Source organism: Diplotaxodon limnothrissa, linkage group LG1 (assembly GCF_057381915.1).
Source record: "Diplotaxodon limnothrissa isolate DT_005_m linkage group LG1, D_limnothrissa_male_GT1.1, whole genome shotgun sequence".
Classification (NCBI taxonomy): Eukaryota; Metazoa; Chordata; class Actinopteri; order Cichliformes; family Cichlidae; genus Diplotaxodon; species Diplotaxodon limnothrissa.
In genome coordinates this window covers 42,618,717-42,646,098 of record NC_140596.1, presented here as the reverse complement: position 1 = coordinate 42,646,098, position 27,382 = coordinate 42,618,717, and the positions used below count along the sequence as shown (strand labels likewise).

At 40.8% G+C, this 27,382-nt stretch overlaps 1 protein-coding gene across 1 annotated transcript; it reads right to left on the bottom strand.

Annotated features, from left to right (window-relative positions):
* Positions 1-6,843: 6,843 nt before the first annotated feature.
* On the bottom strand, positions 6,844-20,678 carry minar1 (membrane integral NOTCH2 associated receptor 1). Its single transcript, XM_085358888.1, has 5 exons — positions 20,647-20,678; positions 16,989-17,874; positions 14,221-15,675; positions 8,763-9,026; positions 6,844-7,041 (listed from the first exon to the last, which is right to left on the bottom strand). Exons 1-5 carry the CDS (start codon positions 20,676-20,678, stop codon positions 6,844-6,846), a joined length of 2,835 nt encoding a protein of 944 aa, XP_085215014.1.
* Between the last annotated feature and the right edge of the window lie 6,704 nt (positions 20,679-27,382).

Below are 27,382 nucleotides of genomic sequence, written 5' to 3'. Positions count from 1 at the left end.
TGAGTGAAGTTGGCCCCCCCACCTTCTTCAAATCCAACAAAAGTGGTATCAAACGTTTGTGCTGGTTTGTGCTGCAAAAATTTTCGTTTGTGCTGCTTCTGTTTTAAAGATATTAATAAAAATTTCTAGAGGTCATCAGAGGTCAACCAGCCCCCCCATATTAATGGAATCAAACAAAATTGATGTCAAACGTTTGTGCTGCAAAAATGTTTGTTTGTGCTGCTAACATTTTAAAATTTTAATAAAATAACGTCTTGATGCGTGCTTAATCATCCAGGTAAGTAAATTCCAAAAGGTTGATTCTGTTCATCTGGACATTTTCAGTTGGAGAAACGTTTCATCACTCATCCAAGTGACTCACAACTCTTTTCCAGAATTTTGGACATAAAAGAAAGTTTAGAAATTGGCCTGCAGTTAGAAAGAGCATTTGGATCAAGAGTTTGCTTTTTAATAATGGGTTGCACAACAGCATGTTTGAAAGCATCTGGTAATGACAGGGAAGCATTAGAAGTAAAATACTAGGCCCAATAACGTGAAGAGCTTCCTTGAAAAGGTCAGAGGGAAGAATATCCTGTGGGGGATTAGAAGGTGATCAATGACTTCCTGTAAGACAAAACAAAGTCACATGCTCAAACTGCTGAAGAACAGCAGAGCACTTAGCAGGCAGAGGTCAAACACTGCCTGTGAATGTGAGACCTTAAAGCAGAGTTTTCTGGCCCATGCCCACACACACATCACCAAAATAAAACTTAAACAATAAACAAGCATTTCTAGCACTCAAACTTCATCTCTGAATTTTATATGTATCAAACTTTGATTTTGATTTAGCTTTGATTAAGAATAAAAATGCTTTATTATTAGGAAATAGACAAAAGCTCTGTGTTAGCAATCTGATCATTTTTAATCACAAAGGCTGAATATTAATGCCTTTTACGCTCTCTTAGCTGTGATGTAGCTGTGAACTAAGGCATTTGCTTGATTACTTGAATATAAAAATGTTTGGTTAATATAAAGATATGATGTTCAAGTTTGTTACATGATTCCTTCTTGTTGGTTGTATTTGAATCAAAGAAAATTCAGAGCAACTAGATCTATATGTGTTCACCCAATAAGTACTTGAAAACAGTGACTCTGTCGTTGCTAATGATTGTGCATGCTCCACACTCCTGAAAAAGCTAACTAATCCTCAGAGCTACCATTTGCAGAAATACTTTTTTGTATCCCTGATGCCAAGGGTATAGCTATAGACCTGAATGTATTTATTTCTGTAGGAGTGAAGAGTAAATGTAGTTATTAAAGTTTTGTAATTGTATAGTTAACAAAGCTAGCTCAAACGTGTGCTTTGTTGTTCTGTTTTCTAGTTTACTCCAGGTATTTTTTCACAAGTGAATAATAAAGAGAAAGACTTTGTGTGGAAATCTATTTGTATTCTCTTGATTAGCTACTGTTAGCCTCTGTGCTATACCTGAGACTTGGCGGGGACTGTTATGGTCACCAGCTTCAAAGGCCAAAGCCCCCCCTCCGATCCTCCTTCCCCAACCCCTGACACACTAGCAGAGGGGCTCAACAGCTTCTTTGCCTAGCTTGAGACCATCCCTCCCCCGGACCCATCACCAGGGTCCAGGGGAGGGATGGAGGGCGAACCAGTTTGGTGATAAAGCTCATCTTTATCACCAAACTGGTTCGCCTTCAGATCCCCTCTGCCATGCCTTCAAACGTTTGAAATGTTGCTACTCTTATGAGTTAGACATCAATGTCTTCATCCAGGATGTGTTGGTCCTCACTTGTTTGTTAGCAATGCCCAGGTGTCTGGTCTGAATAGAATAGAATTCAACTTTATTGTCATTGCACACGTCACAAGTACAAGGCAACGAAGTTCAATGAAATCTGCAGTCACATCTGCTTTAGTTGCAGTTGTTGCAGTTGTTGGGTTCCCTCGCTCAAAACAAGCATAAAAGTTGTGGTGTTTTGCGTTTTTTAAGCTCCTCTTTAGCTTAGCCCTGGCTGTATGGTAGGCCTGTGCATCCCTGACCTGAAGGCGTTATTGCGGGTCCAGTTCATCCAAAGCTTCTGGTTGGGGTACATGGTGATCTGTTTCTGGGTGGTGACACTGTCTGTAGTCGTGGAGATGTAGTCCAGTACAGATGAGGTGTACTGGTCCAAGTCTGTGTGGATGAACGTATTCCAGTCTGTGGTTTTGAATTGGAGCACGGCATCTGTCCCCTCTGGCCACACTTTAATTGTCTTCACAGCAGGTTTCACGCATCGGATGAGTGGTGAGCACTGAGGTGTGAGGAACAGGGAGAGATGGTCTGTTGTTTGGACCTGAGCCATCCACCAGAGCTCAAACACATGTTTGAAGTCTTGCAGAGGATATTTTGGAATCTTGATGTCATCCAAGATACATCCTCTCAAAGGCTCTTTCTCACCTGTTTATTAAACAGAATTTTACCCCCTCATTTTCATGTTTTTCTCCACAAATGTCTCTTGTAACCAAAACTACAATCTCAATTCAGGTTAATGTGTTAAACCCACTTGATTAACTTGTTTATTTTTATGTATACAAATACAAAATATTTACCTTACACATGGCAGCTTTACCAAGTCTGAAAGCCAAAAGGAAAAGTTTGTACCTAATTGTCGGTAGCAGTAGTGAAGTTGTGGAGGTGTTCTGAAAGTCTCAATTCAGTTCAGTTCAGTTTTATTTACACAGCGCCAAATCACAACAACAGTCGCCTCAAGGAGCTTTTTATTGTAAGGCAGACCCTACGGTAATACATACAGAGAAAACCTTACAGTCGTATGACACCAAGCATTGCTAACACCAAAATCATGTATGTATTATTTAAGAATGTCGTAGTGTCTGCCAGGTCCTTTGACTCATTGCTCTACTGTGCCTGTCAATTTCTGGATTAAGTAACAGGTTGAAATCTCTTCCAGTTCAAATAAGTGTGGTGTCAGACTGATCCAAAAATAAAGTGAAAAGGGCATTAACAAAAGGAGGGATCACCAAAATTTATATTAAGTATATGAACTACACATTTTGTAGTGTTGAGTGTGTGTGTAAAGGTGTGTGTGTGTGTGCCTGTGCTTTAATTGTGCAATAACTCACACAGTCCAGCCACCCAAGAATACGTCTGAAATGATCTCAAATCAACAGCAATAACAACAGGAAAAGGCAGATATGTCTATAATAGACACGAAGAGAGAATTAGAAAAAGGCGTTCGACACAGGATCAGCACAGCCATGGAGCGGTGTTCTGGTCACGATAAAGTTGACTTTAACATATAGCGTATCAACTGCAATGACATCATGAGAGCCTCCTTGGACAACTTATTTCAAATCAGGACCGTGCGTTGCTCCAGGATCCCCTTAGGAAACTGGTCGTTGAAGTCCCTTCCTCTCAGTTCCTGGCTGTGGTCTGGGTTTGTGTCAAAGCTGAACAGGTTTTTATCTATAGATTCCAAAATATCGACCATGTCACTGTCTGTGGAGAGAGACCAGTTCCAGGGAGTCTTCCTGGCGGCTTTTCTTTGTGGATGGAGTACCTGTTCTTTTGGAGGGAGTCTCTGTCTTGTTTGGTTTCCCCATGATGACGCACTCAAAACACTCATCAGTATAAAGCTGTAGACTGTCCAGATCATATGTTGTTATGTTTAAAGCTGCCTGGCAGAAGACTGTTGGTGAAAATTAGTGACAGAAATGTTTTTTGGTGAGTATGTTCAGTATGGCCAAGATTCCCAGTGGGTCTCACATTACTACAGTACAGCATCCTGTGCAATTCAACTTTGACAGTTCTGCCTCAGCACAATTTAAAAGACGAGTAAAGGCTGTGTAATTGTGTTGGTGGAAGCACGCCATTTTGACAGGAGGGATAATTTGCTTTTGAGAAGAATTTCCTCTTTAGTGGCGAAGTGTTCTCGGGTATGAATGCAGTGTAGGAATAAGAAAAACACAGATCCATTAACAGTCAGAAGAATTTGTTTTTATTACAATAATTTTTCAATTAACACTTCAAGCTGGTTCAAATCTCAACAATATTTACAGACTTTCACAGTTTACTGCAGCTCCGAGTTCAAAGCAATAGATAGTAAAAGGAGAGAGAAACACGACACAGTGGGTGCCTGCTTAGAGCTGGGTTTCCAGCAGATTGATATGGTTTGCATTGAGGATCTAAAACACAACCATTTATTTAGAAGTATTTAAGAATGGGGAAACTGATGTCCTGATCACTGACAAAAGTAAAGCCAGTTAGCCAGAGGGGTCTGTTGAGTAAACACCTATACAGAACATGAATACTGGATATGTTCATTTTGTGTCTCTAAGTAAAAATAAAGTTTTTTCTTTTCATATTTTACTGAAAGTGTCAATGAAACTGTAAAAGTTGCTATCATGGCGCGCAGTATGGACATGCTTTCAGCACATATTGTGCAGTAATATATTATCTGTCTGCCCGTATGGCTACTTTTAGAGGCCGTGGAAAAAGCCATTCAATGGGTGGATAACATTCAAATTAAGTTTATAGTTTCAAACAAATGTGAGGGTATTGCATTGGAATGCATTCATTATTAATCCATTTGTGTAATAAATGACTAATATTTTACATATTTACAATAAATTAAATGAACAGAATGTACAGAATTAAAAAAAGTGTAAAGTCAAAAGTAGACTGATAATTTCATCTGTAGTAACATGTATCTGGCAGAATAGCTTGGGTCTAAGACACTGAGTGGAGATCAGTTGGATAGGAAGTTGGAACAGATTAGCGAATGTATGTGAATTGTTTCAGTTGAAAATCTAGCAGAACTAATGTTCTGCTAGATTTTCAACTGTTCAATAAGTTGAAAAGTTGAAAATCTGTAATGCAATGTTGTAGTCCAATGAGCACCTACACATAAAATGTGTAGGTGCTCATTGGACTACAACATTACAGCTGTTCTGTTCTGTTTACACATTTGGCTTCACTAAAGAAGCTGGTCCAGTTAATTGTCCAGCCCATTTAACCCTCTTAGGTGAGTTCGCTAGCTAGGACACTGATGTAGAAATATTCACTGAACAAATGCCTGCAAAGAAATGAACAAAGCCACAGTTTCTTTTTTATTTAAAGGACATGTGCTTTTGGCTGGTTACAATTCAGAAAAAGAGGAGGAGACTGCAGCAACATTCAAATGTAATTCTCATTCTTCACAAGTAGGCTAAAAGTTATCAATACATTCACATTGGCTGTACAGTCATACTGTACATAGTCATACATCTACTTTGGAGTATAACTGTACTTAGGCTAAAGGACATACATATTTCTATTTAGAAAAATATGTAGCATAAATGTCATTACTCAAAATGCTTGTTTTTATTGATAAAGATAAATTCTCACAACTAGATAATTAATCAAAAAATAACTTTGAACAAAATAAAGTACAGTAATCATATGAAAAATAAAAAATATATACCCTATCATAAGTTGCTATATGTTGGCTAAAATTACAACAGTTTTGTTATCATGTGCTGTAGTTGTTTAAGATGGACAATTACATCAACTACCTTCCATCTAGCATTACAATGAACTAGAATTGTTAAAATAGATAGATAGATAGTAGGGGTGCAACGATACACAAAATTCATGGTTCGGTTCAATACTTTGGTGTCACGGTTCGAAATTTTTTCGATACAAGAAAATGTTCATGCTTTTTTAATTTGTCATTTATTAAAATTATAAATATATATTTTAACTCAAATGTACAGTTTTTAAATTTAATGTTGCTGAAACAACAACAAAAAAAAAAAATCTATCTGATTGAGGAATCACTCATCTTTGGAAAAGAGAGTTTATTACAGAGAAATGGCTCTTTCCAAAATAAAAGCTATACTATACGCTTCTTCTGGGCTATATTCTCAGCAGCATATTAAACATACCAGGTCCCCATAAGGAGAATCCTGTGCTAACAGCTGTCTAAATGACTCGGGTAAAGTTTGTAGCATGCGTGCTTGTTGTTTTTGTCTGCTTCCACTTGTCTTTGCACTAGGATGATGTCGGAGTAAATGTGCAGTCATATTCGTTGTGTTCCCACTAGTGCTGTCAGCGTTAATCTCGTTGAAATGACCTTAACGCCACAACACGGCAAATCTCTGTTAACGAGCTACCGCGGATCGCCCCATGCGTGGGGCTGGATGGCGTCAACACGTGAACGAGCTAACTGCGCTAACGCACTAGTTCCCACCCATGTAATTGAGCATTGCATGGCACATCCAACATACTGTTTTACTTTAGTCCATGACGTGCTTACCTTCAGGGTCATACGTCACATGAAAACCAAAATAGTTCCAAACGCCAGATCTGAATGAGGGTGGGGGAGGTTCAATTTGCCATGTTGCAACGAGCTTAGCTTCTGTCTTGCTAGCTTGTGCTGTGCTCAGTGGATCTGCGCTCGACAGCCTAGGCGGAGTAGTCGAACGCAGATCCACTGAGCGCTGAACACAGACAGCATCGTCCGAAGAAAAATTGATAAAATAAATTAAAAATGTTGTATTGTTCGATACATATGCGTACTGAACCGAAAGCACTGTATCGAACGGTTCAATATCAATACGAGTATCGTTGCACCCCTAATAGATAGACAGATAGATAGATAGATATTATGCACTTGCTGATTTTATAACCTTAATATTTCTACATTGGCAATATTCCCAGATGTAAACACCATAAAAACAAAAAAAACAATGTAAAGTCGTACATTCTCATGCTGTCACTCAGTTTGCTTTGCACTTACTGGTCCACAAAAAGAAAACACCTACAGGTAGAAGTATAACATCCATTGTGCATGGCTACCACCTTTCTCATTTATTCATGATTTCATGGTGCAAATTGGAACAACAATAACCAGGATCACAGTGCAAGTAGCAGCTGCAATCAGTGCTCCAATCTTACACGCCTTGGCCCTCCTAAATTCTGCCTCTTTCCTCTTGAGCAACGAGTCATAGCCTGGGGTGTAGATGTCCTCCATCCAGTACTCCAGATTATTGGGGTTTAACGACTCCTGGGTCTGATGAAAGACACAAAGACTATAAATAACAATTAGGGATGTTTTCCATTTGGCTTTAAAAAAAAACATTTTTTAATTAAATGCTGTGTTGAGGCTGTTATTTTTAGCATCTGCATGGATGTTAAAATCACCCACAATAATTGTTTTATTGTGAGTGAGAAGTCAGACAGAAACTCTGTGTGAGGTCCAGGTGTACCATCGGTGGTAGCAAAGCTGGGGCGGAGGAGGCTGAGCATCAGGCTTTCAGATGAGTCTCTAATTCAATGATCCTGGTATCCAGAGCTTCCAATAGGCTTATTACTATAAACGTCTGAATGAATAGTGAAAAGCTCATATTCTTTAAATTACTTACAGAGTGAAATTATGTATTTTAAATGTCTAAACTCAAGAATTTCAAATGAATAACCAGAATATCTGTTGTGTGTGTATGCGTGTGTTTGTGTGTGCGCATGCATGTGTGTCTGTGCATGCGTGTGTGTCTGTTAGTGTAAGTGAGTGAAAGTGGGGAATTGTTATCAAATGAGCAGGAAAAAAAGTTTTATTTTAAAACTGTGTGTTTGTGGGGAGATAAACTATGTCTGATATCAAAATTATCTGTCATTACCATACATTTAAATTCACCACCCATTGCTAATTAAATAGGTCAATCAGGAGCTGGAATTCCAACCGGACCATGCAGCTTGCCTGGTTGGAATACACCCAAAACTGCATGACCTGCTGGTCAACTGGTCTGCTACCTTTTGAGGCCTCCATATGTTACCAACATCCACTCTGGAAGACCACCCAAGCAGCCTTCCTTTGGACGAAGGAGCAAAATAAATGGCTGCCTGACTGGAACAGGACTACTGCACTTCCCTGTACTCGTCCACCTCGGCCTTACACAGAGTTTGTCTGATTTCTCAGACTTTTTATCTGATTTAGTGCTCAGCTCAGTTAAAACAATTATTGTGGGTGATTTTAACATCCACGTAGATGCTAAAAATGACAGTCACTCTCCCCCTTTCTGGTAATCGCACGGAACAAATCAATTTTTGCCTGTTCAAAGCACAGCACACACCTCTTTTTCTGGGTCACCCCTGGGTACGATAAAAAAACACTGTATTAACTATGACAAGGATTGTATCTCGGGTTGGAGTAATAGCTGCCTTAAGTGTGCCCCTCTATACGTCCAAAGTTGCAAGACCTCCTCGTGTATGGTCTTAATTTATTTATTTGTCAAAGTACTGTCCTTGGTGCTGAAGACTGAAGAAGTCAGTTGATGAGTGACCAAATGTTTCTGGAAACGCTACATCCAGATGAACACAATCAACTTTTTGGGACTTGGTGCTGAATATAAATGGCCAGGATGGATTCTTGGCTCCTTTTGGACAATATCATTGTGTGATTGTATTACGAAACAAAACAACAATTAGATACTCCAACAGATTTCATTACCCACTACTTCTTGTTGCTTTTGGTGGGATTGAAGTGAAATGGTTTCAATAATACATGCATATTTTTGTGAAGATTTTAAGTGATAAGTATGTAAAACACAAACTATATGAGATAGAAGACAGAATTTAATGAGTGACAAGAGGTGAGTGGAGAAAAAAATGCTCAGTGGATCATAGAAGGACCCCCAGAAGCCTGAATCTACAGCAGCATGACTAGGGTATGGTTCAGAAATTAAGTTGCTCGACATTTCATAATATGCAATATGTATGCAGAGCCCAGAACTGTACCTGCAGGTCAAGAGCAGTGAGCTGCTTTTCCTTCTTTCCTGAATTGCGTTTGTATTCCTCAATGGTCCAGGATGGCTGGCCACGTATCCCAGCTGATGGACTGGTGAGCCTTACATCAGCGTACAGAGAGCTGTCTTTCATATGGGCCTTGACAGAAGGGTTGAAGTGATGCGGTGAAAAAACCTGCTCAGTCAGGTAGGAATCCTTTGATTGTTTTTGGAGTCGTTGCACTTGGGGGAGCTCATATTGACGCTTTCGATCTGTCTAAGAAAACAGCGAAGGATAAACACAGCAGATTTTAATCACCGCAGAGAAATATTTACAACCATCTCACAGATATATCATTACGTCCAGATACTTTCAGCACTACTTATGTTCTTTTAAACTTGTTCCTGAGTTAACTTCAATATTCACTCCCTCCAAATGATCGATTTTTAGACACCATTGCTACAAGAATGCTCAGAAAAGTCCTATTCACTTTTCAATTAAATTCAATTTTATTTATAAAGCACCAAATCACCTCATGGTGCTTTATACTGCACGGTCATGACCCCACGATAATACAAAGACAACAGAAAACCCCAACAATCACTTGATCCCCCTTTGAGCAAGTGCTTAGTAACAGTGGAAAGGAAAAACCCAGCTACACACACACACACACACACACACACACACACACACACACACACACACACACACACACACACACACACACACCCAAGAAACACCTGATTCCAGGTCTCTCTTGGAAATTAGATCTCAATGAGATTTTTACCTGGCTGAATAAAGGACTAATAATACCCACGAACCCACTATTGACACACAAAGACACACACGCACACACTGACAATCCCCCCGGCGGTGCGGTAAGGAGACGTCCCTCTGAAACAGCAAGCCAGGACGCAGCCATAGCGCCCCACAAACGACCTGTAGACCCCCGCACCTGGCAGAGTGTGACAAAGTGTGCTGTGGAGTGTGAGTGTATATACGGGATGACTATTACTGTATGAAAACTAGAGTGCTGTTGGGTGGGGGACACAAACACCCCACTGCTGAACAGCAGTACTTACACACATCCCCCAGCCGATGAGAAGAACTTTAAATTGTATTCTGGATTTAACAGGAAGCCAATGAAGGGAAGCCAACACAGGAGGAATCTGCTCTCTCTTTCTAGTCCCTGTCAGGACTCTTGCTGCAGCATTTTGGATTAGCTGAAGGCTTTTCAGGGAGTTTTTTGGACGTCCTCATAATAACAAATTACAGTAGTCTAGCCTAGAAGTAATGCAATAATATGAATCCTACAAAAATGAATACTTCAGTTTTGAATATGATTAGTCTATCTCTATTACCCCCACAACCTCACCTGCAGTCAGCCTGGAATCCAGAGCCACACCACTGTGCCAGCCTCTCTCTTCACATGTTGCCTCCTGTGAGATTCCTGACACCCCTCCCCCACCCATCACCTTCACTCAATACCAGGTTGAGATGCAAATGAGGAGACTTCACTCAGGCAAGTCTGCTGGACCAGACGGAGTGAGTCCCCTTGTCCTCAAGACCTGTGCCCCCCAGCTGTGTGGAGTCTTTCATAAACTGTTTATGCTGAGTCTGAGTCTGCAGAGGGTCCCGGTGATGTGGAAGACATCATGCCTCGTCCCTGTACCAAAGACGCCTCGTCCCAGTGGCCCCCAGGATTACAGGCCCGTGGCACTGACCTCCCACATCATGAAGACCCTGGAAAGGCTCATCCTGGACCAGCTGCGACCCATAGTAAGACCACACCTGGATCCCCTTCAGTTCGCTTATCAGCCTCGTCTCGGAACTGAGGACGCCATCATCTACCTGCTCAATCGTGTCTACACCCATCTGGACCAGCCGGCGAGCACTGTGAGGGTCATGTTTTTTGACTTTTCCAGTGCTTTCAACACCATCAGGCCGACCCTCCTGGGTGATAAGTTAGCAGCGATGCAGGTGGATGCTTCTCTGGTGTCCTGGATTGTTGATTACCTGACAGGAAGACCACAATATGTACGTCTCCCACAGTGTGTGTCTGACAAGGTGATCAGCAACACAGGGGCACCACAGGGGACTGTCCTCTCCCCCTTCCTCTTCACCCTCTACACCACAGACTTCAGCCACTGCACAGAGACCTCCATCTTCAGAAGTTTTCTGATGACTCTGCGGTGGTTGGATGCATCAGCAGGGATGATGAGACAGAGTCCCGGGCTGTGGTCGACTCCTTTGTCACGTGGTGTGAGCAGAATCATCTGCAGCTCAACGTGGCAAAGACCAAGGAACTGATCGTGGACTTCAGGAAGACCAGGAAACACTTGACCCCTGTTTCAATCCAGGGGGTCAGTGTTGACATTGTGGAGGACTATAAATACCTTGGAGTACACATTGACAATAAACTGGACTGGGCTAAAAACACCACAGCACTTTACAGGAAGGGCCAGAGTCGTCTCTATTTTTTGAGGCGACTGAGGTCCTTCAACATCTGCCAGAAAATGCTGAGGATTTTCTATGAGTCTGTTGTGGCCAGTGCGATCCTCTATGCTGTTGCATGCTGGGGGAGCAGGCTGAGGGTCGCAGATGCCAACAGACTTAATAAACTGATCCGTAAGGCCAGCAATGTTGTGGGGATGGAGCTGGACTCCCTCAAGGTGGTGTCGGAGAGGCGGATGCTGTCCAAGATAAAGACAATGTTGGATAACACCTCCCACCCACTCCATGACATGTTGGTCAGTCACAGGAGCTCGTTCAGTGAGAGACTGAGATTACCGAAAAGCACCACTGAACGACACAGGAAATCATTCCTGCCTGTGGCTCCCTGTACAACGCATCCACTTAACACACTGTTTACTGCTACAGCTACACGTGTTTCTTTTCCAAATATTTATTTATGAGTGACTTATGTATGTATGTATGTATATATATGTATATATTGTACTATTCTTAGTTAGTGTATTGTCTGTCTTGTCTTAATGTTGGTTTAAAATGGAGCACTGTAACAAAAAATAATTTCCCCCAGGGATCAATAAAGTATTCTGATTCTGATTAACAGGCTGCATACTACAGGCTTTTAAGCTGGCAGTAAACCATTGCATAAAAAGTGTCTGTGAAGGTTCTCAGTCATCCAGGTCATCGTAGTCAAAGGAGCTTGCAAAGAAAAGCGTCTGGACTTCTTTAAGTTGCTTGAAGACGTTTCACCTCTCATCCTTGCATAAAAAGCCATCACTTGACCCAGTGTCTTAGCTGATTATAGACCAATCTCTAACCTTCCTTTCTCAAAAAATCTCAAAGATTCTTGAAAGAGTACTTGTAAATCAGCCAAACTGATAATCAGAAGAAATAGTATATCAGAAAAGTTTCCCAATTCTTAGTTTCCAAATTATAGAACAGAAACAGTAAAGCATACACGTTCTAACGAGCTACGGTGGCATTACCTTACTCTGCAGCAGCACTGTGAGGAATCTTGGAGTCATTTTTTAACCAGGATATGTCCTTCAATGTGCACATTAAACGAATATGTGGGGTTGCTTTCTTGTATTTGTGCAATATCTCTAAAATTAAAAAAACATCCTAACTCAGAGTGAAGCTGAAAAACCTTCATGGGAGAATTCGAGGCTATATGAAAACCTTTCAGGTGATTTGAAATGCTGCAGGCAAAGTACTGACAGTGACAGGAAAGAGAGCAAATGTCTCTAATGCTGGCTTCTCTTTATTGGCTACCTGTTAAATCCAAAATCGAATTTAAAATGTTTCTCCTCATACAAATTCTTGAATAATGAGGCCACATCTAATGTTAAAGACTTCATAGTAACATATCACATCACCATATCATAGTACCTACACCCTGCCAGTGATCAGATAATCAGCTGGCCAAAGGTGGAGACAGAAGACACTGACATCAAGTGGCTGGACGAGGATGGACTGAAAGACAGCTAAGAGACACTGATCATAGCAGCACAGGAACAGGCTCTAAACACAAGATCCACAGAGGCTGGGGTCTACCACACCAGGCAAGACCCCAAAGATGTGCAACATAACTGGGTGGCCAAAATAATATACAGGAACATCTGTGGTGTTTCCTGGAAGTCAAGGTCAAAATGGGACACGTCCTCTAGTGTGGTTGAGAATGACAGAGCTAAGATCAGGTGAGACTACAGATACAGACACACAAACTGGTGATGGCTAACCAACTGGACATTGTAATGGTGAACAAGCTGAGGAAGACAGTGATCGATGTAGCTATCCTGAGTGATAGCAACATCAGGAAAAAGGAACATGAGAAGCTCAAGAAGTACCCAGAGCTGAGAGATGCCAGCTTCTTCCTCTGCAGCTCTGCCATACGTTCTGTATTCTGTTTCCAGTCCACTTACTATTAAGTCATTCATACTGCAATAGCAACTTCTGTTGTTTGGAGATATTAGAAAACTCTCCTGACATACAACATAGAGATTTCTTAATCCCCTCAATCTCATCCTCAGAGACTGTACCCATCTTTGCTCAATTAAGATATAAACAAACACAGTTAACCTGTTTAGTTGTTGCTTAGCAGGAAGTTGACAGTTGGCTTCCACAATTCACAGTTGTTAAGGAATGCTAGATGTGTCAGCACTAGAGGGAAGCAATAGAAACCTTTCCCCTTTTGATTGTTACGCTAGTCGGACACCACAAAAGTGTGTTACTTGAGAATGTCAAGCAGATTGTTGATATTAGCCGACCTTGTTGGTTTGTGACGCCAATCAGTTGATAATGTGCAAATGACAAGGCACAGGAGCAAAACATAAGGTGCTTTGTGAAGGGAAAAGTAGGAGCATTCACTGTCCACAACCCTAGTCAGTCTGTCTTCTGCAAAAATGGCTGGAGGCTAATAAGGAAGCCTGGTCCTGGGCTATTGAAGCCTGGTTGTGGCCTGGTGGCTGAGCTTGGTGACTGCTGGAGGATCCTGGGCCTGATGTTGGATAAGAAGGCCTGACTCACGGTCTCTGCTCTGACTCATGCCAAAGGTGTTCCATCAGTTAGAGGTCTGTCCAGGCCAATCAGATGTTTCTACACCAGGGTCACCAGTAAGACACAACACACAAGCTTGTTAAGGTGACCAAAATGCAGCCAAGACTAAAACAATGACTGGTTTCTTATACTAACTCCAGTTCAGCATAATGCATGATCTAACATCACCTTCACAAGAAGAATGACAGATACAAATAAGAATGTGCATTTAGTTAAGTAGACGAATATCAGCAGTTATACTTATAAACCTACTGCCCCGATATCTCGTCTGATCATACAAGTGATAACTCCAGGACACAATATACATTCCAGATTGTTTCCCTTTAAAAACTCTCTCATGCTTTGTGAATACAATGTAAAATGATTCCATAAAATCTACAAGTGCCATGCAAAATTCTTGTTACTGAATTTGTGTTTCTTTATACAAACACACACACACACATACCTCTTTAACCTTCCGATGCCTATCCTTGTCTCTGTCCTCAGGGTGACAGGAGTAGGACACAGTCCCCCGGTCCTGTAGAGAGTTGGTTATGCTAGCAACCTTCGACTCGGTAGCCATGGGCTCCTCGTTGAGTGAACAGGAAGACCTTCTGAATAGCATGCCTTTCTTCACAGCCTTAATCCCAAGAGTGTTGCTATTACTCCCATCTGAGCAACACCACTCTCCGACATATCCATTGTCTGTTTTCACATTGTGACCAGTGGTGTTGCACTGGTAAACATGGGGTGAAAGAGCAGTACTGTTGAAATGTGGATGTGGGTAGGGTTGAGCCTTTGTCGGTGTGGCATTGGACCTGGATGATGATGATGATGCTTTCTCCCCGTGCCTCCCATTGGCCTCAGGCTCCTGGATCTTTTCATCCAGTTTGTTGAGCTTGGAAAGTACCTGGGATATTTCACTGCGAACCCCCGACAAAGACTCCAACTTCTTCTCAATCTCACCAATTCTCCTCACAAGCTTACACACACTTGTTTTGAGCTCATCATCAGTGTTTTCAAGTGAATGGAACAGGCGGTCTACCTTAGACTTGGCTAATTTGACTGTGTTGCATTCAGGGGAGCTGTCACCTTCTGACTTTACCTGAGACAGAGACCCATTACTATTGTAACATGATGACTGAACAACACCCAGAGAGTCACAAACACTCATATCATCCAGAAAACGAAAAATATCACTTATGTCATCACTAATGACCTCACACTCCTCAACTGAGCGTTTCAAACCGTGCCTTTCGCTGTCGTTATACTTAGATTGGTATTCTTTCAGCTTCTTCTGTTCAATCCGCTCAGTTTGTGTTCCAACACTAGAGGTGCTTTCCCCTTCTTGAAAGGATGCATTCTTCGTATTTTTGTCCCCAAACCTTTTGGCTACGTCTCCATTGTCCAGACCTCCGGGTCCCCTACCCATCAGTGATATATCCTTGGGTTTTATTTCAGTACTTTTCTTTGCAAAGCCAGGTGACGCTGATACCTTTTGCATCGGGGTGTGAAAATATTGCTCACTCTCAGTGGTAATAATGTTACACTGATGGTTTTCTTTGAGTGGTCTGCTGCTTTGAAAAATCCTTTCTGAAACAGGAGGGCCCTCTTCTGCGTTGAGACTGAGGCTCTTCATGGGCCATACTGGCTGTTTCCCTGCTTTGTTAATGTGCTTCTTGCTACTAACACACTCAGAGACGGTGGTTGGACCAAAATAAGTTGACACCTGTAAGTCATCCAGGCTCTCGTGCTTCACCCTCCGTCTGTCCTGTAGGGGGGAGTTAAGTGGCGGTTCAAAGTAGGGGTTACTGTAGGGCAGTTCGAAGCTACGGTTGAAGAAGGTAGCAGGCTTACGTAACTCCCTATTGTGGTAACCTTCAGCAGCCTTACTGCCCTGTTTGCACTCACTGGTGATGACCTGCAACAATAACCAAGACAAAGATGGAGTTGGCTTAAAGGCACAAAAATGCAGCAATTATCAATCATAACTCGGGGATTAAGAAAGTTTAGAATTATGAAATAACACAATACTACAGAGAAATCTGGGCAATAACTGATTTATAAAATACAAATGGACTAATTAGATCTTCGGTGTAGAGAATCTAGTCACATCATCCATTATGTTACTATTTTTTAGCACATCAATCAACTTTAATTACAAGACAATAGAGGTGTCAGGAACATCTGTATCAATAAACTGTACAAAACCGTATACAAAACATTTTTATTATACTATGTGTGTGTGTTATTGACAGGACATCGAATCTTTCATGTTTAGTTCGTTTAGAATATTTGGGATGTGAGATTATTAAGATAACACTATTATTCACTAAATCAAAGCAGGTATTGATAATAGTGGGAGAAAATAAGTAAATATTAAAACACTCTCGTGTGTGTTGTACACAAGGTGCCACTTTAGCTCAGTGGGTGAGCAGGAAACCACATGACCGGCGGGCAGCAGCCCAGGTGTATGACCTGTGGCCTTGTGCTGCATGTCCACCCACTCTCCCACTTTCTGCCTGTCTTTACTGGTTCACAATTCTAAAAGAAGCAAAACATTTTCGACACGGTCAGTTCAGGGAGCCAGCATATGATTAAGGGTCGCAAAGGGGAAAATGCACTCACTCAGTACTTGCATATTCTTTATAATTTGTCTGTTCAGAAAATGGAGGCTTAGGTTAGCACTTGTTGTTTTTGTGACAATGAATATTTCATTGGGTGGCTGTTACATTTCCTGACACCAGCTGTATTTGTCAGTGTGAGGAATGTTTACTTTGCTAAAGCAGAAGAGTCAAAGTTGAGGAGAAATACTTGTGGTGTCATATCATAGTATTGTGTTGTTTGGCCATCAAACTAGTGAGCAGCAAAACATATGATCAAGGCCACCGGCCTGTGGGTCACACTTTAACAACCTTGTATTATTGTTTTTTTTTCATCACTGCATTTCAGAGGACGTAAATAAAATGCCCATAACATTGCCTTCAAATTTTTAAAAATGTTTTACATATATGTTTACGTGTTTGTGTGCATTTTTGTGTGTCTACAAACACGGGTTAGGGTATAATTTAGTATATTTAAATTATGAATCTCCAATAGACTATTCAACTCAAATGAAACTCAAATTTCCATTTCGTTTACTAAACTTGTGTACCATCTCATATGTCACCTGGCCGTCTCCCTATAGACATCTGTCTCAGTAATTCCTTTCAACAGCACCCTAAAAACACAAACCTGTGGTGAAAAAGCCACAAAATTGTGAAAATCCTTCTTAAAATCGTTTCTCTTCTGGATGCAAGTGTGAAGAGAGAAGGGCTCTGGATGTCCCATGTTCTGCAGGGACTCCTGGTCAGTGGTGGACTCGGTGTCTATGTCCATAGGAAAGTAGGTGCTCTGCATTTCACAAGGTGGTGATGGTGGACTGCTGCTAGAGTACTGAGGCAGATGATGCAGCTTGTCCAGAGAGCCTGCTCTACATTTCATGTCTTTCCTCATGCCCAGGAGGAAGTTTGGTCCTGAGGAGACAAGAAAGCGCTGCCGGCTGTTGCAATCAGAGGAATTAGCACAGGGAGGGGCGTTCTGAGCCACAGGATGCTGCTGAGAGTGGTGGTGATGGCGCCCTTCCCTGGGGTGATCCATGTGCTCATAACCAATCCCCCTGTCACAGTCCTGATACTTAAGGTGATCACTGTCAGACCTGCAGAACTCCACTGACTGACTCTTGTGAAACGTGGCTCTTTGAACTATAGGAAGCTTATCTTTGGCTATTCCTCCATTCATGTGGATCAAATTGAACATGGTGACAATGTCCGCTGCAACCATGAGCTTTTTGGACAGCGGGTCCTCAGTGGAACAGCGCATCTTGTCCTTGAAGAGGGTGGCTGGGAAGGCAGGGTCCAGGCAGGCTGTGTGGAAGAGCAGGCTGCGGAGCTTGGCCAAGTGCACCAAGTCAAAGCGAGCACACAGAGACTTGCACAGGTCCTGGTAGGACATGGTGGTGTGCTTGGTGTCCAACTCTTCCAGGATCCGAACCAGGAACAGAGAATACTCTGGGAGGGAGTCCATGGCTGCTGGATGGCAGGAAGAAAGAATCGGTTCTTCCTCAGGAGAGGCTTGACACCTGGAAACAACACAGTCAAATGTTCATTCTGTGCTAATCTGGTTTTCTGTGAAATAAGACACATAACAGAATCAAACAGACACAATGCAGACAGGCCACAGTCACAACAACGAATATAATGGACGAAAAAGTTAACACAATTCCTTCCCATCCAATCGATAACCTACATTCTGACAATAACAGCAATAGTGACATGTCTGTCAAAATCAATAAATACAAATCAACATTTCACGTTTTTAGTTGTATTCAGGGGCGGATCTACTGCGGTGGCAACTAATCTCTTGTCATCCTTGTGCCATTGTAGTTTTGCATATGACAGTGTTGTCTATTGCAGTGAGATTTTAGATTTCAACACTGTAGAAATGGAATGAAGGTGTGCGGTATTAACCCTCTGGGGTCTACGGACACGTCATCGCCTCCAAATCACATGACATAGCAACAAGATGCAGACTGACTGAGTCGTCATTTCAATTTCAATTTCCTTTGACAGTTCAGACTTCAAACTATATAGTAGTTTTTAAATTGTGTTAATACGCCATGTGAAAACAGAGTTATATATATATAGACAATGCTTTTTTCTGAATACTATCGTCACGTTTTGTGCAAGAAGAAATTGTAAAAACTGCATTTTCTAAGGACAGCACAAAACAACAACATGAACAACAACAACAAAACGTCACTACTTTCCTATTGGTGGGAAAATGTACCATGTCGACCTTAGGAAGGTGAGAGAGCTTTGGGAGTGACGATGGTGAGAGCAAGTGAGCGAGAAAGAGGAGACATCAACAGTGTGGTTTGAGATTTGAGAGATTTGTGACATTTAGCGTGTTTGGAGTGTACAGTTAGTGTATAGTGTAGTCATTGTTTTGTTTTGTGTGACACTGAGGGCACTGCTGGATGTCAGTCGCTGCCAAAAAGTCATCAAAGGCAGATTGCAGTGTAAACGCTGTCTCCAGGTGGGAAACAGGAGTGATACACTTCCTGTTGTCATACCTGCAGGTTTCAGGAGTGTGATGTGCTCCTCTGTCTTGTGGTGGACAGAAACTATTTTTTGGAGTGGCACAAATAATTTGTGTGGCATCTTATTGTGACACAAAACAGTGAAGAAGGCGCAGCAGCGCCTCTTCTTTCTCAGGAGACTGAAAAGATTCGGCATGAGCCCCCGCATCCTCAGGACCTTCTATCACTGTGCCATTGAGAGCATCCTCACTGGATGCATCACCACCTGGTACGGCAACAGCACCGCCTACAACTGCAAAGCTCTCCAGCGAGTAGTGCGGTGCTCTGAACGGATAATTGGAGGTGAGCTTCCCTCCCTCCAAGACATCTACAGGAAGCGCTGCCTGAGGAAAGCGGGGAGGATCATCAAGGACTCCAGTCACCCCAGCCATAAACTGTTCAGACTGCTTCCATCAGGAAGGAGGTTCTGCAGCATCCGGTCCCGTACCAGCAGACTGAGAGACAGCTTCTTCCACCAGGCCATCAGACTGCTGAACACGTCATAGACACCTCAGCTTCACTACTGGAACTTCAACATTATGCACTCCACACTGTATATAAATGCCACTTGTTTTGCACATATTCAACTCTGTATATTTTATATATTTTATTATTATTATTATTATTATTATTATTATTATTTTTTTTTTTTTACTATTTAATTTGTAAAAATGTGTATACACACACACACACACACACACACACACACACACACACACGTAGGAAAATATTTAGTATACACATCCAGAAATGCATACACTATTATATATTGTACATATATTTATTAGTTTCAGGTTGGCCATTCTTGTATTTTGCTTGTTTACATTATTGTATTTTGCACAACTCTGTTGCTTGTGAAGCTCGCACACAAGAATTTCACTCACATGTGCTGTACCAATGTACCTGCACATGTGATGTGACAATAAAAGTGATTTGATTTGATTTGATTTGTATAATTTTAGTTTTAGTAGTAGGCTCAAATAGTTGTACAGAAAACACAGAGGCCTTGGCTGCATCTTTAGAAAAATAGTTGTTTATAATTTTATTGTATGCAAAAATTGTGCATAAGTTTTTAAAATTCACAGTTTTCGCTAAACATGTTTGTGGCTTTTACAGTAACAAAATACAACTTTCTTCTACTCAGATTTTGTGTTTTTTGTGTGATTTTAGATTATTGTGCCCATATTATACTATGACAGTATGCCAGTGAAAACATAACTGTAAATTCAGATTGTGCTGAAATAAAAGATACCACACAAGACAAGGTAAATAATTTTTAAAAGTGAAATACAAAGGTAAAATGAAAAGCAGTCAAAAATGGCCAGTTATACCCTGGCCCTCAATAAATTATGACAAATTAGGTTTAAATTTCAGGTGAAAAATCTTTTCATGACAGTGCAGATTTTGTGTAAATGTAACCTTGTAACCACGTGGTTATTTCTAATTTAACTAAACCACCTCATGTTGTGTAGATTTCTGAATTTTGTACTTATTGGGCTATGTTTATTTATTACACAGGCTATACAGTACATGAAATCTACATTCACTTGTTTTATGTAACAGATATTTTCCATTTGTTTGGGCTAAAGAAAATAAGAACCTACGAAACGTGTACATTTACTGCGTTTGACGTATTTTAACCATATATAATGCATATTACAGAATGTATGTAAAGAAATTGCTTTGATTTTGCCACCCCATTTGATTCCTATGCCACCCTAAGAAAATTTCTTTAGATCCGCCCCTGGTTGTATTTGTACAAAAATCACTTACACGGACTCACTGTGAACAGAGCTGAGAATCATCTGATCAGCTGGGTGCGGGATCGAAACGGCACGGCGCTCGTTAGAGCCAAAAAACGGGAAAATGAATGGAGGATCATCTGGATGTGAATCCGCAGCGCGCACCCCGCAGCATCCAAAAACGCCTTCAGCCCGTTACATTATCCGCCAGCCTACAGAGGAGCAAACCAAACCCACACGCATGACCACAGCGAACTGTGAACACAATGACATTTAGTGTCCCGGTCGGTTTAAACGTTAAACACGGATCCACGCTCCTGCCCACGCAGAGCGGGCTGTAGTGAATCCATTGACCTACGTTTTCCCTCCTGGTTTACTGCTGACTACAGCTGTGGGTCTGTCGCGAAGGGCCTGGGTGGAAATTCAAACTGCCTGCTGTGCGAAGCCTGAGTACTATCAAATTAACTGGACACCAACAGCACTGATTTCCGCTTTCAGAGGAAAAGCTTGAGAAGTAACACAAACACAAAAACACAAAATTCTGATCAGCAGCAAGAATTGCATCAGCAGTTTGATTTATCTTATTGCTTTCCAGCAACGTCATCAGTGTTTTTAATGCATTCATCTATTTGTTTGTTTGCATTTCAGTTGAACTTTGCTTAATTATAGCAGATTTTATCTGCCAGACACCCATCGTTACAGTATTTAATCGCTTCCTTCATGTTGTTTTGCAGTAACAACATCGCTTTGACATGTAATGTAGCACCCGAAGAACCGCGTTGAAAAGATGCGGGCATTTATTTTGAAGGCGGAGAGTCGTATTTCCGTTCACAGACTGGGTGATGCTGCGGGGTCGCTGCGGTTCTTTGTTTCTACTCAGAATGATGTAACTACACTTAGCATCCGACACAATATGCCGTCTGCGATCTCACACGCGCTATTATTTCACAGGATGCTACACTTGACATCTGTGACTGCTGACCAGTAATCAGTGTAGAAAAATTAATCATTATACAAACAAAAGTGTCATACGTATCTCATTATTATTGAGAAATAGTGCGTTTAGGTTGTTTGTTGCTGTTTTGATTTTAAATCAGTGTGTCACTAACTTTTGTTCCTTAACCATATGCAGTGTACATTTGATCTGCAGTGGGCTGGTCCAGTAAAACCATTGTACATAACCAATAAACAAAAATCAAATTCAAATTCAAATTTTATTTGTCACGTACACAGTCATACACAGTACGATATGTAGTGAAATGCTTGGACAACTGCTCGTGACCTAAAGAGAACAAAAAAGGAAAAGGCTATGAATAAGATAGGAAATAAATATGAAAAATAAAAAAGGGTAAATTTTAACTAGGAAGGAATAAAATATAAATTAAGGTTAAAAATGAAATAACTGTACAACACAAATTAGAATGAAGGGTAAATTTAACTGGGAATGAATAAGATAAAGATAAATATATAAATTAAAGTTGAAAATAAAATAACTGTACAACAAAATACACAATATAGAACTATATAAGAATGTATGAAGAAATATAAATAAATATATACACAATAACAGCAGCTGTACAAGTATTAACTGGAAATGAAGAATGTAGTGACCAGTGTTGTGCAATCCACATTATGTCTTGTGCAGTGCAAATATGCTTAAAGTGATTTAAGTGATGAAGTGAAAACAATGTTCAGAAAGTCCAGTGTGTGTGTAAGAACCATATGTGTGGGTCAGTACTGTGTGGTGGTGTGATTGAGAGACCGTATCGCCTGCGGGAAGAAGCTCCTCCTCAGTCTCTCTGTGTTGGTCTTCAGGGAGCGGAATCGCTTTCCTGACCTCAGCAGAGAGAACAGTCTGTTGTTGGGATGGCTGAGGTCCTTCACCATCTTCCTGGCCTTGGTCCAGCACCGCCTGCTGTAGATTGAGTGCAGGTCAGGGAGCTCGGAGCGGATGGTGCGCTCAGCTGACCGCACAACCCTCTGTAGAGCTCGTCTGTCCTGCATGGTGCTGTTCCCGAACCAGGTTAAGATGTTTCCCGCCAGGATGCTCTCTATGGTGCACGAGTAAAAGTTCCTGAGCACCTTGGAGGGCAGTTGGAAGTCTCTCAAGCGTCTGAGGTGGTAGAGACGCTGACGGGCCTTTTTCACCACGGTGTTGATGTGACAGGACCATGACAGGTCCTGCGTGATGTGAACTCCGAGGTATTTGAAGCTGTCCACTCTCTCCACTGGGCACTCGTTGATGACGGGGTTCTGGTAGTTCCTCTCCTGCTTAGTGCTGAAGTCCACTATCAGCTCCTTTGTCTTACTGACGTTTAGAAGGAGGTTGTTCCTCTGGCACCAGTTCTCCAGATTCCTAATCTCCTTCAGGTAGGCCGTCTCGTTGTTATCAGAGATCAGGCCCACCACGACGGTGTCGTCAGCAAACTTGATGATGGTGGTGGAGCTGGTAGTGGCCACACAGTCATATGTGTACAAAGAGTACAGCAGGGGGCTCAGAACACACCCCTGGGGGGCTCCAGTGCTGAGAGTGGTGGAGGCTGAGACATGTCCGCCCATCCTTACTGCCTGTGGTCTGCCAGTTAGGAAGTTGGAGATCCACTGACACATAGATGAGCTGAGTCCCAGATGCTCCAGCTTGGTGGTGAGTGTGGAGGGAATTATGGTGTTAAATGCAGAGCTGTAGTCTATGAAGAGCATTTTAACATAATTCCCCCTTCTAGTGTCCAAGTGAGTGAGTGATGTGTGGAGGAGATGAGAGATGGCATCGTCTGTGGAACGATTTGGACGGTAAGCAAACTGTAGTGGGTCCAGTGTGTCTGGTAGTGAAGAAATGATGAAGTCTCTGACCAGGCGTTCAAAGCACTTCATCACTACTGAGGTGAGGGCTACAGGGCGATAGTCATTGAGAGAAGCAGGGTGGGGTTTCTTCGGGACAGGAACAATGATGGACTCTTTGAAGCATGTGGGGATCACCGACTGAGATAAAGAGATGTTGAATATCTCAGTGAACACAGGAGCTACATGAAGCATGCTTGAACAGGAAAATAAATAATATGTATTTTGTGCCGTGCAGTGATCGACATTAGGGTTTGATTAGCACGTAATGTTAAAAACTAAAGTTCTTGTTACATTTAGTGAGCTATTTTAACTCTATTCTATATTTGAAGTATTTATAAATGTACAAATATTTTTACTTTCTCTGAATTCTCTTTATTTAAATTAGTTTGTACCTTTTAAGATGTCAGTAAGCATAAAATCATCTATTTATTTAAGCTTTTTGCTATTTATGGAGGACAACATGACTGCGGTATGACACAAATGTGGGTGTGTCCTCATCTCCCAGAGGAGTCCAAATTGTCATCAAACAGACCAACAGACAGAAAAAAACATTTGAAAATAAACAACCAAACTATGAGCTGTGATTTAATTACTTAATTACTACTTGATTTAATTACTTTATGATCTCTGTGAAAATTTCTTCCACATCATTTACTGTATATTTCACAGCACTGTAGGTGCAGTGAATGCTTAAACTGTACTGACTGGAATATACCTGACATTCAGTGACATTTAGTATACTTTGTTGGGATTTGGCTGGGTTTTGATGAATTCATCATCCAACTTTTGAGTATTACTTTTCAAACTGAAGAAATAAAGACAAGCATCATGTAAAAACATAAAATAAAACCACACATTGTCTTTGATCATCATTTATGAATCTATGCACTCACATATTAAAATAAATTAACTTAAATCAGTAGTGCCATCTCCGGTCTTGGCAGAGGGCAGTGATATAAAGAATAGGAGAACTGACAGCTATTCTTAAAAAAATAAAAATAAAAAATCCATTTACCTATTTTGAAAAAACGATTTTGGAAATCGGAAAATGGTTTTTGAAACGAGGTTTTCATTGAGAGTTTAATTCTTTTTTGTGAAATTAATTAATTAATGGATCAATAATTCATCCTTGTGTACAGGAGGTAAACAACACAGACTCAAACACAGGCTGAGATAACACAACTAAGATCACTGAGAACTAAAGAAACCCAAAAACATGAACAACAATAATTAAAGAATTACAAAGACTGAAACACAAATACTGGATCGCAGTTTCAGTACCGTGAGAGTAACAGTGTGTTTTAAACAAGACTTAAAAACAGCCTGGCACTTTTCTGTCACCAAGTGGGTCACAAATCTGGGACACTGTTAACATAAAAATCACACAGCTGCTCAGAGTGATGTCAGGATGCAGGATGGTTGTTTCTCTTTTCTGCTCTCAAATCGTGTACACGTGATGGTGTACCTGTATCTTAAACATTTCTCCCTATATACTCATTGTGTTGACCGACAGCGGTGTCAAGAAGTGTTTGAACCTTTCCTGATTTCCTATTTTTTATATGTTTATCACACATAAATTGATGATCAGCAAAAAATGTAATTGTTAGACACAAGTCAACACAAAATGCAGTTTCTACCACCAGCATATCTCACTGTTTATAAGTGAATTCTAAATTTACGTGGCGAATTCTAAAATATGAAAAAATGTCAAATTTCAAGATTTACATTTAGTCTTAAAAAAAGACCACTTTCTAGGCTTTTCCAGAATTTTCAGCTGCACGTCACAACCTTTTAATCAAGTTTCAGGCAAAAATGTTCATAAATATAAGAGATACTTAAATCACAGCATAAAATATTTTTAATACTTACATACAGTATTCTTCATAGAAAGTATAATTTTCATTTTATTAAATTAACCATCTATGACACGTCTTTATGCATGAATATACAAACAAATGCATGCATACACAAATACCCAGCTCTCAATCAGCACGGTGAAAAACACTTACTATTGAAATTTTATTAATCAAACATGGTGTATGTGCAACTAACAAAGAACAGTACAAGAATAATAAAGAATATTTATACCATAAGAAAAAAAGTATTGTCAAAACAATGGTATCAATCCACCAACAAATAAAAGCAGACAGCCATTAATTGTAAGGATCATACACGGACATAATCTGAATTCCACAAATGTGAAACAAGTTATAAGATAGCACCATTCAACCAACTGTAAAACACGTTTATCATATGATGATATACACACCAACACGCATGTGTTCTCCCTGACTGTATAAGGGAAATGAACTGGCATTCATACAGCACCTTCTAGTCTTACAGCTAAAAGCATTAAAGACCTCATAAAATTCATCAAGTATTACATTTTTTGGCCATTTGAGAAAAAATATTGTATCTGGCTATTTTATCTGGATAGTAATCACACTAGTAACTGATGTTCTTTTGAGCACCTCATACTGAGGAAAATAAGTGCTTATAACTTTTGATTGGCAGTTTTAAAAGAGGAAGAAGCAGCACCAGTGAGGTTTGAACAGGCTGAACAGAATTGTCAGCTGTGTCTACAACAAATACTGGTTCTGACTTGTGTTTAGCTGTATATGCAACTATACAGGTTAACTAGCTTCAGGTCTTGGTGCATCTAATCAGATACTGCTAGCGAAATAGTTATATTCTTGCTCCTGATCACTACAGGCAGTTTAAATGATTGAACTGTAAAATCTTACTATCAAACTAAAAAAGATTAGCTGACCTAATTCCTTTGCACAACTTTATAAAAACAAAAACTACCAGGATCAAAATTGACAGCAACTGCTATCACAACTAGAGATCAATGAGGTACATGAACGCTACGGCAAGGGGAAGCCAGGACTTTAGGTCAGGACGAGATATTGTGATCCCCACCCTCTGAGATGGATACCAAGCCCCCCCCAAAAAACTGATGCGTTCAAGGTGTTCAGTATGGCAGCTGGAAAACTGGACCCTTTTGGTCGATTACCAAGAATACGTGAAGTACGCTCCCAAGGTGTGACCATCACCGAAACCAACCAGCTCTGAATATCTGAGGCGGCAGTAACTTGAGAAAGAAGAAGAGCAAGTAGAGGAACCATTTTGGAAGGCACAGAGGCACTAATCATGTTTGCACAGGAACAAGCAAGATTGATAGAGGCTGGGATCTACCACACCAGGCAAGACCTCAGGTGCAGGCTGTGCAAAGAGGTCCCAAGATGCTAGCAGACAGGGCATGGCTGGCATAGTATACAGGGATATCTGTGCCAAATATAGCCTAAAGTCCCAAGGTCAAAATGGAATACCCCCCTTAGGGTGGTGGAGAATGACTGAGTGCAAACCAAACACTACCAGAGCCCCAGAATTAGTTTTCATCGTTATCTGCTACATGAGCTTTCCACACCCGAGTAAGATCAGTGTGTCTTCTATTATAAGCTGGAGTGATTCAGTAGAGTTCTACAGTATTTTACAATGGCTCCTGATCATAGGCACATATTACAGTAATTTATTAATACTTACATAATGTTACTTAAACATTAAAAAAGTGACCAATGATTTGAAATTTGCTATATAACAGAAACAATACAAAAGAAGGAGAGGGGAAAGTTCATGCTTACTCTGAATCACATGTTATTTAGTGGACCTGCCAGGTTATTATATAACACACATTTGTCAGTTGCTGTGTACAATAAAGTTTGTTCTTTGTTTTTGTCTACAGCAAGTAAAATATCAGATATTTTCTAATGTGCATTAAAATTACAAGCTAAATATTCTTGTTTCCAGTATACATTTATGTATACTTACCTTTTTTGTTTTAAATAAAAAAAAACCCAAAGAATTTCTGTAGATTATTTATCAGTATTATATAACATTTAAAAGGGAGTATGTGCTTTTGGTTA